At 39.5% G+C, this 13,589-nt stretch overlaps 1 protein-coding gene across 1 annotated transcript in view; it reads right to left on the reverse strand.

Annotated features, from left to right (window-relative positions):
• Rbl1 (RB transcriptional corepressor like 1) overlaps positions 1 to 10,921 on the reverse strand; it is a 56,963-nt gene extending 46,042 nt beyond the window's left edge. The window contains exons 1-2 of the mRNA XM_076849077.1: positions 10,766 to 10,921; positions 6,175 to 6,308 (exon numbers count right to left, since the gene is read on the reverse strand). Of these exons, the coding sequence (XP_076705192.1) occupies positions 6,175 to 6,308; positions 10,766 to 10,921 (290 nt within the window). The remainder of the gene's footprint in view (positions 1 to 6,174; positions 6,309 to 10,765) is intronic.
• Between the last annotated feature and the right edge of the window lie 2,668 nt (positions 10,922 to 13,589).

The following is a 13,589-nucleotide window of genomic DNA, read 5'->3' on the forward strand; positions in this document are numbered from 1 at the left end:
GTCTGATAAATGGATTCTGTGATATACTTTTGGCTGTGCAGCCAGCCTCCTTTTGTTCTTGGTCCCTTTTCTAAGCCTGATTGCAATTTGTAAAACAAAACTAAACAAAGTAGCTTCACAGTTTTGAAAACAATTCTACTCACTGAGATTCTGTAACAAAAAGTACACTACTCCATTCAATATGGACATGAGAATGCCCCACACCATCAGCTATCAGGAAAATTCAAATCAAAACTGCAGTGAGATACTGCTTCACATCTATTAGCATAACCAGAATAAAAAAGAGAGATAATAACAAGTATTGGGAAGGATGTGGAGAAAGTTGAACTCTCACATACTGCTGGTGGCAATGTAGTCTGGTATGGTCACTTTGGAAAAAACAGCCTGACAGTTTCTCAGAAGATTAAACATACAGTCAGCTTAAGATCTAGCAATTTCACTTCCACATATACACACACAGAATAAATGAAAACAATATCCACAGAGAAAGTTGTACACAGATGTTTGAAGCAGCACTAGTCATAAAAGTCAAAAGGTGTGGGGCTGGGGTTGTAGCTCAATGGTAGCATGTGTGAGGCAATGGGTTTGATTCTCGGCTCCGCATATAAATAAATAAAGGTCTATTGACAACTAAAAAAAAATTTTTTTTTAAAAAGTCAAAAGGTGGAACTAACCCAACTTCCATTCATTGATAAAATAGACAAACAAGATGTGCTACATCCATGTAATGAAATATTATTCAGTCATAAAAAAGAATGGAGTACTGCTATCTCTACAACATGGTTAAACCTTGAAAATATTATGCTAAGTAAAAGAAGCCAACCCAAATGCCACATATTATATGATTCCATTCATATGTAATATCCAGAATAGACAAATTCATAGACAGAGAAGTTAGGTTGATTAAATAGTAAATATGTGACATATGTTCCAACAGTGGCACACTACTGAATTTAATAGGAATTCAAAAGTTAAAAAAGGAAATTATAACAAATTAATATTATGAATGTTACAATTAGAATGTATAAAAAATTTCTGATGAACTAATTTTCATTCCAGATTTGTAATATGAAAAGAATGAATAAAAGCCATCTTGATTTAAATCACGTTACTAAAAAAGAACTTGTGAACAATGTGGATAAATTCCTACAACTACAAAAATGAGATAAACAAAACTTCTTTATTAAGGTGAAATAAAAATTCATATTGCACAACAGATACTACTTTTTAATGTAATACTTAATGGCAAATGAAATTTTTTTGTTTGTTTGTTTGTTTTTTGTGGGGGTACTGGGGATTGAACTCGGGGCACTCGACCACTGAGCCACACCCCCAGCCCTATTTTGTATTTTATTTAGAGATAGGGTCTCACTGAGTTGCTTATCGCCTCGCTTTTGCTAAGGCTGGCTCTGAACTCATGACCCTCCTGCCTCAGCCTCCCAAGCCACTGAGATTACAGGCACTCGCACCTCCCTGGCAGCAAATGTGTTTTATTTTATTTTATTTTATTTTATGTGGTGCTGGGGATTGAACCCAGGGCGTTATGCATGCGAGGCAAGCACTCTACCAACTGAGTTATATATCCCCAGACCCACAAATGAGTTTTTATATGATACTTTTTTTCTTTCCAGTGCTGGGGATTGAACCCAGGGTCTTGAGCATGCAATATATGTGCTCCACTATTGAGTTACATCCCTAGTCCGATACTTTTTTAAAATATATTTTTAGTTGTAGATGGACACAATATCTTTATTTATTTATTTATTTTTATGTGGTGTTGAGGATCAAACCCAGGGCTCATACCTGCAAGGCAAGCACTCTGCCACTAAGTTACAGTGGTAGAATTTGCTTTGGTGTTAAGTTTTCTTTTTCTAAACTGAAGCTAATTAAACACAGTTTAAGAGAGAGACATACTAATAAGTATCTGTGTATAGACACATGTAATATAGAATAGATTTGGAGGCCATTCCAGTTAGTAGATATTTCTTTTTTTCCTTCTTTTTTGTACCAGGGATTGAACCCAGGGGAGCTTAACCACTGAGCCACATTCCCAGCCCTTTCCATTTTTTATTTTGATACTAGTCTCACTAAGTTGCTTAGGGCTTCCCTACATTATTGAGGCTAGCCCTCAACTCGTGATCCTCTTGCCTAAACCTCCAGGACCACTGGGATTATAGGCATGTACCACCATGGGCCCAGCTAGTAGGCATATTATTTCTAGGAAGCAATTTAACTTCTTGGTGACTCAGTTTCCTCATCTGTAAAATGTGACTTATTTTATGAGATTACTTAGAGGATTAAATGAATAAAAACATCAAAACACAATAAATAATAAATGCCTGGAACCTTGGTAAAGTACTCAGTAGAAATTTGCTGTTTGGGCATATATATATCTATAATGTTATTTATTATTTTCCAGTATGAATTGTTAACAATACTTGGTGAGCATTTTCCTATAGCTATAAAAATTTACATAATCATGTAAAAAGTATATTCGTAGTTGAAATTTTGGCCAGCTGCAGTGGCATGTGCTTATACAGGAGGCTGACTGCAGGTGATTACTTGAGGTAAGGAGTTCAAGACTAGCCTGTGCAATATAGTGAGATCCTGACTCCAAGGAAAAAGCTCAAATTATTAATGTACAAATAGCATTACTTTTGATTACTTTTTGTCTGAATGAACATGTTGCTGTTTATCAACTGCACTTTGGTATTAAGAATATGACACTTTTTTAGCTGGCCACTTTTTTACATGCCAGTAATTCCTGCTACTTGGGAGGATAAGGCAGGAACATAGCAAGTGTGAGGCCAGTCTGGACAACTTAGTGAGATCCTGACTCAAAATAAAAAATAAGGGCTGGGGGGCTGGGATTGTGGCTCAGTGGCAGAGCACTTGCCTGGCATGTGTGAGTCACTGAGTTTAATCCTCAGCACCACATATAAATAAGTAAAAAATAAAGGTACATCAACAGCTAAAAAATATTAAAGAAAAAAAAGGGGGCTAGTAATACAGCTCAGTAGTCCAGATACTAAGAGCAACAATGGGTTTGATCTCCAGAAATGCAAAACAAAAAATTTTAAAACTTTTTGGAATTAAATTTGAAAATATCAATTCTACATCTTAAAAAAACGGGTTTCTTCAGAAAGACTTCAAAAATATAAAGTAAAAACTTCAGAACAATACATGTTGTATGAATCATTTATATCTAAAACAACTAAACAACACCCACTAAAATTTGTTGGTTTTTTTTTTTTTTTTTTTTGCTTTTTGTACATAAAAGAAAAGTGGTTTTGGTGGTTAATTCTGGAGAATGGAAAAAGAAAGAGTTCTTTTTACTTTAAAGTCTTCTGTATTATTTGTTTTTTTCTCCTCCTGTAGTGCTGAGGATTACCTAGGCCTTTTTTAGCACGTTTTTGTTTGTTTCTTTGTTTTTGTTTTTTTTAGCATGACACTAAATTATATCCCCAGACTATTTAAAACTTTAAAAATTGTTTTTATGTGTTTATGGAAAAATATACGTAATAGTGGCATTAAGTACATGTAACCATCACATTATCCATCTCCAGAACTCATTTTATTATTGGAATTTTTCTGAGCATGTGTTGCTCTAAATTTTTTAAAGTTATAATTCTTTTTTGCTCAGTTTCCCCAATAATCTATTATTACAAAGATTTTAAAAATTATATGGTCAGTGATGAGAAACACTGACAGAAAAAGATCATATTGTTTTCTACTACAACTGACAGGTTTTGTTCAATTTAAAAAGCTACCTTGACCCTATTGTATCATGCTTAGAAATAATAAAACACTTTGATCCTGAATGCCCCGCTTTTTATTCCCCCAAATCTAGTCAAGTTAGGAGAACAATCAGAGCAAGCCTGGACTGGAATGTCCAAATCCATATTATCCTGAAGGATACTGGCTTTCTCTCGTACACACTGGAAATCTGGGGGATGCTAATGTTATCTATAGAAAGTTGCTTTTTACAAATTCTCCAAAACAGTTGCACCTTGCAATGCTGATCTTATAAGCAAGCTAATGCAGATGATGTCACTAACTTTGCAGCCTAATAATATAAAATCATTCTCTCAGTGGCAACTGGGGCAGAACTGAGGGCACTGTGGAAAGGACACATGTAAATACTCATCCAGCGGGCTGCTTCTGGACAAAATGCTATGAGGGACGAAGTACTATCTATTTAGTCTACCACCACTGGACCTTCCTCGTATGTATTTCTCCATAAAGTTTTATGCCTCATATGCTGTCTCTGGGTATTTTCTTTGGTCTCAAAGCAACCTATCCCAATATCCTGGTACAAATGGGCTGTGGATGTTAACAATCTTAACAATCTTCATTTTATTTTTATCATCAATGACAAAAATTGGCATCTATTAAAAGTTTTTTAAAAAATCATCTTGATTTTTAAATTTTTCACTGCTAGAACCAAAACTGTTCAGAGATTTTGTTTGTTTGTTTTAATTTAGCATGAACTAAAACCAACTTGCCATCCCTGGACAAGGCTTTAAAGTTTGCCTCTCTTCTACCCTGGAGTGTAAAGAGAACAGACAGATAATAATCTCAAATAGTTTTGTACCAGACCAGGTCAAAAAAAAGAAAAAAAAAAAAAAAAAAAGCCCAAACAAACAAAAAACAAAAAACAAAAACCAACCAACAAAAACCAAACAGGAACAGAAATTAGCACCTATCTAAATCTGAATCACTCCATTTCTATTTCCTGTCAAGGCAAATAGTTCTATGTGGTTGGCACAAGAACAAGTAAGATATAGCTAAGACCTACAGCAATTACTAGTTGCATGTGAAAAAAATATTAACTATACAGTAAAAAAACAGGATAACACATTGACCAGATGACCAAAATTGACAACACTAACGAAAGGCAAATGGATATGTGCATTCCATCAGATGTGATATCCTGAAGACATAAAATTGCTTGTGTAGTATTCAATCTTGGAATGTATAATTTGCATGTAATCATAAGAAAACATCAGATAAATCCAAATGAGGAACAATCTATCAAAGAAAGAGTAGAGAACAAGGGATGTGGCTCAGAGGTAGAAAGATTGTCTAACATGTGCAAAGCCCTAGGTTTGATCCTCAGCACTGCAAAACAAAACAAAATAAACAAAAAAGGGTTGTAGATTTTATTCCTCAAAATGTCAGTGTCATAAAAGACAAAGGGTGTGGAACTGTTCCTGACTAAAGGGGAATAAGTAGACATGACAAGTGAATGCAATATTAGATCTTAGATTGGACATTGTGTCAAAGAAAACAAATTCTATAAAGAATATTATCAGATCAATGAAAAAAGCCAGAATAAAGATGGCATATTGGATAAAATGAATGTTAGTGTTCACTTTCTTTTTTTAAGTGTTAACTTTCTTGTTTACTAAGAAATACCATTGAAGCATTTAGAAGTAAAGGGATATATAATGTGTGCTACTTACTGTGAAATGGTTGAGGAAAAAATAATATTTAAAGGAGAAAGAACTATATATTTAAGAGAGAAAGATCAAATGAAAAAGCAAACAGGTAAAATGTTAATGACAGGTAAAACTGGGTCAAGGGTACATGGGTATTCTTTGTATTTTTCTTATTTTTGCAACTTTTCTATAAGCTTAAAATTATTTACAAGTTAAAAAAATTAATAGATGGGCTGGGATTGTGGCTTAGTGGTAGAGCACTTGCCTAGCATGTGTGAGGCACTGGGTTAGATTCTCAGCACCACATATAAATAAATAAAATAAAGGTCCATCAACAACTTATAAAAATATTTTTAAAAAATTAATTGAAAAATTATACCTAGGGCTGGGGCTATAGCTCAGGGGTAGAGCACTTGCCTTGCATGAGTGAGACCCTGGGTTTGATCCCCAGCACCATATAAAAATAAACAAATAAAGATATTGTGTCCATCTACAATTAAAAAAAATATTAAAAAAAAAAAAGAAAAATTATACCTAAAAACAATTTAGCACAGAAGTCCTTGGTTGAAAAAGTTAGAATTTAAAGAGAGGAAGAATCTGAGACTTGGGAAAGAATATCTATGCAATAACAAGTTAGAACTGATGAAATCTAATGACTTAAAATAAAGAAATTAAGTTCTAAAGTTAAATTTAGGACTTATAAAACAACACTTAAAAAATCAAAATGCTTTACCTTAATTTAGCTGAACGTAGTATTCTGGTAAGTGAAACACAGTTTCCTTCCATGATACCCTTCCCAACTGTGGGAATGATGCTTTTGCGGCATGCAACATATAATGAACACGCCAACCAATGCATAACTTCTCCCTGGCAGGCAAAAGACAAATAGCAAACTGGATATGTTAAAATGCTCGAGTTTCAAAACCAGAAGAGATCTTAGAATTAATTACCTGGTCTAAATCCTCTTCTATAGATAGAAGGCCAAAGAAATGAAGATATCTGCCCATCAAAATAAGTCACCCTAATGAATATAAAACTCCTTCCTTAGTCCTGTGTTTTAACAACTATACCATGCTAAATCAATACTAATTTCAAAATAGATCTCTTCTCTCCAATCTAATATTATAGAGAGTTCTTTTAAATTAAATTTCTCAGAATTAATTTTCTCAATTTTGAAATACCACTCATGGTATTTGTGATGATGGAGTTCCTTTCTATCATTTTAGCTTTATATATTTTTAAAACCAGATTTAGAGATAAAAGAAAGAGTAGGATGTTAGTGAGTCACAGATAAAAAATTAATACCCATCTTGTGCAATAAAAGGAGACTATCATTTTTGTAAGGGAAAAGTTAGGGGCATTATTTACCTCCAAACACATTATCTTTAAAATAGTATAGTATGTCTTTCCATCTTGATATCTCAATTTACAAAGCCACAAAAAAGGTGACACCTGGAAACTCAACACTTAATTTTCTGCTTTAGACTTGAAATATCTCCAAGCTTGACTCATTTTATGATTTTACTGTAAAAACATAAAGTGACATTTAAGGATTAACAATCACAGCTGGCTGGGCTGGGGTTGTGGCTCAGCAGTAGAGTGCTCGCCTAGCATGTGCGAGGCCCTTGGTTTGAACCTCAGTGCCACATAAAAATAACTAAAAATAAAGGTATTGTGTCCAACTACAACTAAAAAATAAAATGTTAAAAAAAAAAAAAAAGAAGAAGAAGAATTACAGCTGGGTGCAGTGGACTACTCCTGTAATCCCAGCAGCCTGGGAGGCTGAGGCAGGAGGATTGTGAATTCAAAGCCAGCCTCAGCAAAAGCAAGGTGCTAAGCAATTCAATGAGACTCTGTTTCTAAATAAAATTCAAAATAGGGCTGGAGATGTGGCTCAGTGGTCAAGTACCCCTGAGTTCAATCCCCCGCCTCCCCCCTCCCCCCGAAAAAAGAATTACAAGCTAGGTGCAGTGGCACATGACTATAATCCAAGGTATTCACAAGTCTGAGGCAGGAGAATCACAAATTTGAAGACTCCAGCAATTTAGCATGACCCTGTCTAAAAATTAAAAAAAATTTAAAAAGAGATGGGGGGGCGGTGCTGGGTTGTGGCTCAGTGGTAGAGCGCTTGCCTAGCATGTGTGAGGCACTGGGTTTGATTCTCAGCACTGCATATAAATAAATTGATAAAATAAAGGTCCATCAGCAACTTAAAAAAAAAAAAAAAAGAGCAAGAGAGAGATGGGGAGGGGGGTGTAGCTCAGTGCTTGCATACCATGCAAAAGGTCCTGGGTTTAACCCCAAGTGCCAGTGGCCCCCCAACACAAACCCAAACCCATACATGCAGGTAAAATCACAGATAATAATCTCTTAGCATATGATATTGCTCTTATTCGCTGTTCTACAAATCCTATTTAAGAGACTCTAGAAAAATTAAAAGATTGATTAAAAAAATTTGTCACAATAACCTAAAGGGGATAGATAGAAATAGGTGGTCATCAATAAAACTAAAACCCAGTATTTCTAATATGTAGTGGGAAATGAGGATCAAGACATTAAGAGCTGCAAGCAACACATTATTAGTGGCTCCAGAGCCCAGTGAGATAATTCCCAAAGTCTGAACCGATAGCACAATGCAAAGTTTTGGGTCCATCAAGGCAAGAGAGTTGGTGCAATTCTATTGGAGGGTGCATTCTACATTCCTTATATGGGTACAAGTTTGTCAATAACCTAGGGACTTTTACTGCACTAAGCCTAAAGGGGGAGTGTTCTGTCCCAGCTACATTGTTTCCTGCTTTTGCATTATCTGTTCTAGGTAATGTTAGCTACTGTAAGCCTCAATGAATAAATGTCAGTAAGAAGAGCTGCTATGTGTTGGCATGCAAAACCACAGCCTGTCAGTTCTTAAAACTGCTAAAGTTCCCATTTTATTCTACCACAATCCTCAGAGGGGTTTTATTTGCTCAAAGCACTGATAAGCCAGGTAAGTTTATCCTTGAATTGATAAATTGTTTGGGAATAATACCCTATTGCGGAGCTTTTGGATACAGGTTACTATATGAAATCTCTAGTACGGTAGAGAAAATAGTATGGGAATTATTTCGATTTTTCCTAAAAAAAAAAAAAAATGTGTATTGTTTATTCTAGTTTCTAGCCCTTGACCTTAGAAATACAAAGATGGTGTTTGAACTCAGAGAATTCCAAGTCTACAGCTAAGAAGAGTGACAGAAACTATCATCTACAATTGGTGATATAGTACAGAAGCAGCACACAAGATAAATTGTTGTGAAAAAACACAGTGTAGTAACTGGCTTTGACTGGAGATCAGGGAAGGTTTCATAGAAGATTTAAAATTGCTAAGTATAAATCACCAAAAAATGGGAAGTGAGGTTCAAAATGGAAGAGGATTATTGGGTAAACTAAAAAGGGCTAGGGACTGGGGAGAGGGTTCTTAGGAAGCAGTAGAGAGATATGAAAATATCTATTCCAAGTGTCTTTCATCAAAAACTGAAAGAAAAAAAAAGGATGAAAAATTCAACACTGGGTAGAATAAACACTTGCAAACTCTCAACTCACACATCTGTGCTTTCCAAAGCAAACGTTTGAAGTATATTGATCAATTCTACCTAACCAGAAATTTAAATTTTCAACCTCCCCCTGGGGTTATGGATAAGGAGAAAGGTTCCAGGAAAAGTCAATGGCATGCAGAACTACACAAATGAGAATGAGTTTGTCACATTCAAAATCTGAAGCTAATGTCTAGTTGAGTTCCTTTGGCCATAGTGTGCACTCAATAAATGGCTTATTCAGTGAGAGATCAAATGAAGCCCTGGGTTATCACAAATGCTTTCTCGGGCTTTCAATAAAACCAATGTTTTCAACTGAGACTCCATTAATTCATAATCACCTTTATTTTCTTATTCTTCCCTCAGTTTTGCAATCATGCCATTCAGATGCAGATCACTGTACTTTTTCCAATCTAATAAGTAATACCCTGTAGATAGGAGTCTCTCACAGGTAGTTTTCCCCTCATACACAGTCACACACATAGTCAACTCTATATTGCCAACTCTATGCCTTTGGACCCAGTTATTTCACTGAGTGTTGAGTCAGAGGAACATCCTGTGTGTGAGTCCAACCCTCTTGGCTCATGAAAGCCTTTGAACATGAGGCCATTGGAGCAATATGCTGAAACAGTCTTGCCTCGGTAATCCCCTTCGGAGGAATTCGTTCCAAAGAATGCCAAAATTGGGGGATGCTTATGTCCCAGATATAAAATGGCATAGTGTTTGTATATAACCTATGATCAGCCTCCTGTAGACTTTAAATCATCTGTAGATTATTTACAATATGTAATAAAACGTAAATGTTATGTAAATATTCATACTGTATTGTTTATAGAATGACAAAAGTCTGTACATGCTTAATACAGACGCAAAATTTTCCCCCAATATTTTTATCTGCTAAGCCGATGACGATGGAGGCCCATTGTACAATTCTTCTCTGTACTAAGCTGATGCTTTTCTGGGTTTCTATATAGAACGACCCTGGGTAACAATCTTCTGAGCCTCAATATTGCCAACTGGAAAACAGGTATAATACTCCCTGCCCTGCCACATTCTCAGGCTGCTGGCAAGACGAGATACAAGAATGTTGGGGAAACCTAACATCGACAGCAGTTGCTTGACTCAGAGGCACTATGCTTAGCACTAGGCTCAGGCTCCGACGGAGGAGTGGGGACAGCTCTGCGTGCATTTCGGCTTGAGCAACTGCTCCTCAGCGCCGGGTACGGTCGGCGGCCCAGGCCAGCACCCTGTGAGGCAGGAGGCTGGGAGTCTAAATGGCTCGGCCTCCGAGTCCGGGTCCGTCGCCAACCGCGTGACCCTGGGCACGCAGCTTAGCCTCTCGGGGCTCCCCTTCCCTCTACTGCGGAACAGGAATCAATGAGCGTGTTCGAAAAGAACCGAGGTGACAAACTGGAAGCGAACTGGGCACGCTGTCATTTTAGCTTTCGAAACACGTTTGCTGTGTCGACTTAACGGCAGTGCCACGACCCCTGGCTCTTGATAGGAAGGGAGTCCAGCCTGCAAACCTGGAGTCCGGGGACCCCTGACAAGCCGCAGCTTCTCTGGGCTTCAGTTTCCCGCCTCAAAACAAAATGGGAGGGCTGGCCGAGCTGCACCACCCTCCCGCGCCGCTCCTCGCCGCGGAGCCGATCTGCGACCCCCGGGGTGGGGAACTCCCACCACCCCACCGGCGGGGGGTAGGGGCGGGGCGGGGGTGGGGCCTGGCGAGGGTCGGGGCGCCCACCTGCCACCGCTCACCTCTAGGCTGTAGTTGCCTCGGATGGCGGTGAAGTCGTCCAGGGCTTCGGCCGCACTCCCCTCGTCCAGGTTCAGCTCCTGGCACAGGGCCTGCAGCGCCTCCCCGGCCGCGGCGACCACCGCGGCCCCGTCGGCCTGGGGCTCCTCCTCGAACATCCCCGCGAGCCCTGCGGGGCGCGCCCGGCCCCCAGCTCCTTTCTCCCTCCCGGGCTCACTACCCACAACCACCCGCGACAAAGCGCGCGAAAATCGTCCATTCAGAGCTGCGTCCCTTAGCAGTCTGCCTCCGCTTATCGCCTCGAAAAAAGTCCGTTGCTCCTTCAGAGCCACCAGGCGCCCTCCTCCGGAAACGTGATAAGAAGACGGACTTCGGACTCGGAGAAGACCTGGCTTTGGCCCTGGGCGGGCGCGTGAGTCCACCGGGAGGGGCGAGGGAGCGGGAGCGGAGGGATCCGCGCCTCGCGCGGGGTCCGCTGGGAGTTGTAGTCCGTCCCACGCAGGAGTCTGGGGCACCGCCCTGTCCTGGGGCGCTTTGATTTTAGGTAGGACGGGGTTAGCTGCCTGTTGGAGGTGGCTCACGTCTTCCTGGTGAAACGTCGTCTCTATCCCCGCCAGCTTCTGGGCCCTGGGTTTGTCACTGCTCCGGGCGTCAAACCTATCCTGACTGAACCTTACCCCTTAAGTTAGGGATGGGGGCGGAAGCAGCAGAAAGTGTTCCCTTGCTGGGCACCGCGACGCTCGCCAGTAATACCACCCAGCGACTTGGGAGGCTGAGAAAAGAGGATCGCAAGTTGGAGGCCAGCTTCAGCAATTTAAGGAGAACCTCTCTCAAAAAACAAACAGGTCTGGGGATGTAGCTCAGTGCCTGTGTTTAATCCTTACAGAAGGAAAAAAAGAATTACCCCTTGACGCGGGAGTGCCTTGTCAGAGTCTCCCCAAGGTCCCCAGCACCGAAATGGACTGCTGAATGTATGGAATGAATGCCAAGACAAGGATATTAGGGGACACCTCGCCAACCCAACCTATTAAGTGCCAAATTTTGAGTTGCAAATATTTCAACGACACAGGAACATTAAAATAGGTTGGAAATCACAATCGTAATCTGTGGTCTATATAAGAACAAAAATACAGATGGTCCCATAAGTAGGGCACTGGGACAATATGGTATCTTTTTACATGTATATGCCTGCCCTATAGATAAGTCATTGGGCACATCTTACATAACTATACAAAGAAGTGATTTTTCATGACCTGCTCAACAGTTATTTTTGGTAGAAGGATCAAAACACTTCAAAGGTTTGCATTACATTTTTTTAAGAGAGAGAGAGAGAGAGAGTTTTTTTAATATTTATTTTTTAGTTATAGGTGGACACAACATCTTTGTTTGTATGTGGTGCTGAGGATCCAACCCGGGCCGTACCATTGCCAGGCGAGCGCTACCGCTTGAGCCACATCCCCGCCCCTGCATTACATTTTTGACACTGTTTTGTCGGTTTCTCACATCTTGGGTCGTTTTGACATCATGGTCCAGGCAGTGCACTACACATTACCATGCAGTTATACATTGTCCCAGTATTCTACTTAGAGGACAGCTATTTTCTACCATGGATAACTGGAAATGCAGTGTATTCCTTGAAATAAAATGACAACCTATCCAGGCTTGGGAGGCTGAGGCAGGAGGACTTCAAATTCAAAGCCAGCCTCAGCAACCACAAGGCTCAGACACTGTCTCTAAAATACAAAATAGAGTTGGGGATGTGGCTTGGTGATTGAGGGCCCCTGAGTTCAATCCCCGGTACCCCTGCCACCCAACAAAAAAGACAAACCTAGTTCTAGAAAATATTTTCATGAATGCATTTCTTATATGTTTCTTATAATACTTTGTTCTGTAAACATTTAATAGAAGTAACTTTCTCAGTGAAGTTTATACAATTTTCATAATGAATTAAAAAATATTTTTCAAACCTTCCACACTGATTCACCTACACTTGAGAGAGTAGACCTCTAGAAACATAATTTGAAGTTAGCATAAGCGGCATATTTGCTCAATTTAAGTTTTTACAGGTGTTCCACATCTGGGAACAATGTGTTAACCATTAAGTGGAAGCTGGGGGAGGAAAGGGGCTCTTTCTCAGCTGCCTGGATCCTGGGAACTAATCCAATTAATAAGTTTAAGGTGTAGGAATGACCTGAGCATTGGCCTGAAGCCAGAAATGTGTTTTTAAAAGGTTAATCAGAGCCAATCATTCCTTCACTCAGAATCCTTTAATCCCTCTCATTAATATTCAAACTCTTTTCCAATGCCTATAAGGCTGATGTGATCTGGCCCCACCTCATCTAGTGCAACCCCTCTCCTCACTCCCACTCTGGGCCTAGGCATATATAAGGTTCATACTCACAATTTTGTTTTTAACCTAAAAAATAAAAGGTCAATCTGCCAAGCTAGTTCTTGCTTCAAGGCCTTTCTCACATACTGACCAAACTGCGTGCCCATGCTCTTTGCCAGATCTTTGTGTGGCTTGCCCTCATCATTCAAGTCTAACTAAATATCACCTCCTCAGGCCATCCAGGAGTACTGCAACCAAAATAGCTGACCCTTCCCTCCCAACACCCATTTAATTGTCTCCAGAGCACCTTCTCCCTATCTGGAATTATCTTGTTTATTGACTGGCTCTTCCTACTAAAATGAGGTAAGTGAGTGAAGGACCTTCCATTTGCCTTGACTATTCTGGAGTTTAGATTAGGGCCAGGCACATGGTTGACACTGGGTACTTATCATGGTGTTTGAAAAATTATAAAATGCCCCTTGGTGCTTGGATAAGGG

Source organism: Callospermophilus lateralis, chromosome 3 (assembly GCF_048772815.1).
Source record: "Callospermophilus lateralis isolate mCalLat2 chromosome 3, mCalLat2.hap1, whole genome shotgun sequence".
In the NCBI taxonomy this organism is placed as follows: Eukaryota; Metazoa; Chordata; class Mammalia; order Rodentia; family Sciuridae; genus Callospermophilus; species Callospermophilus lateralis.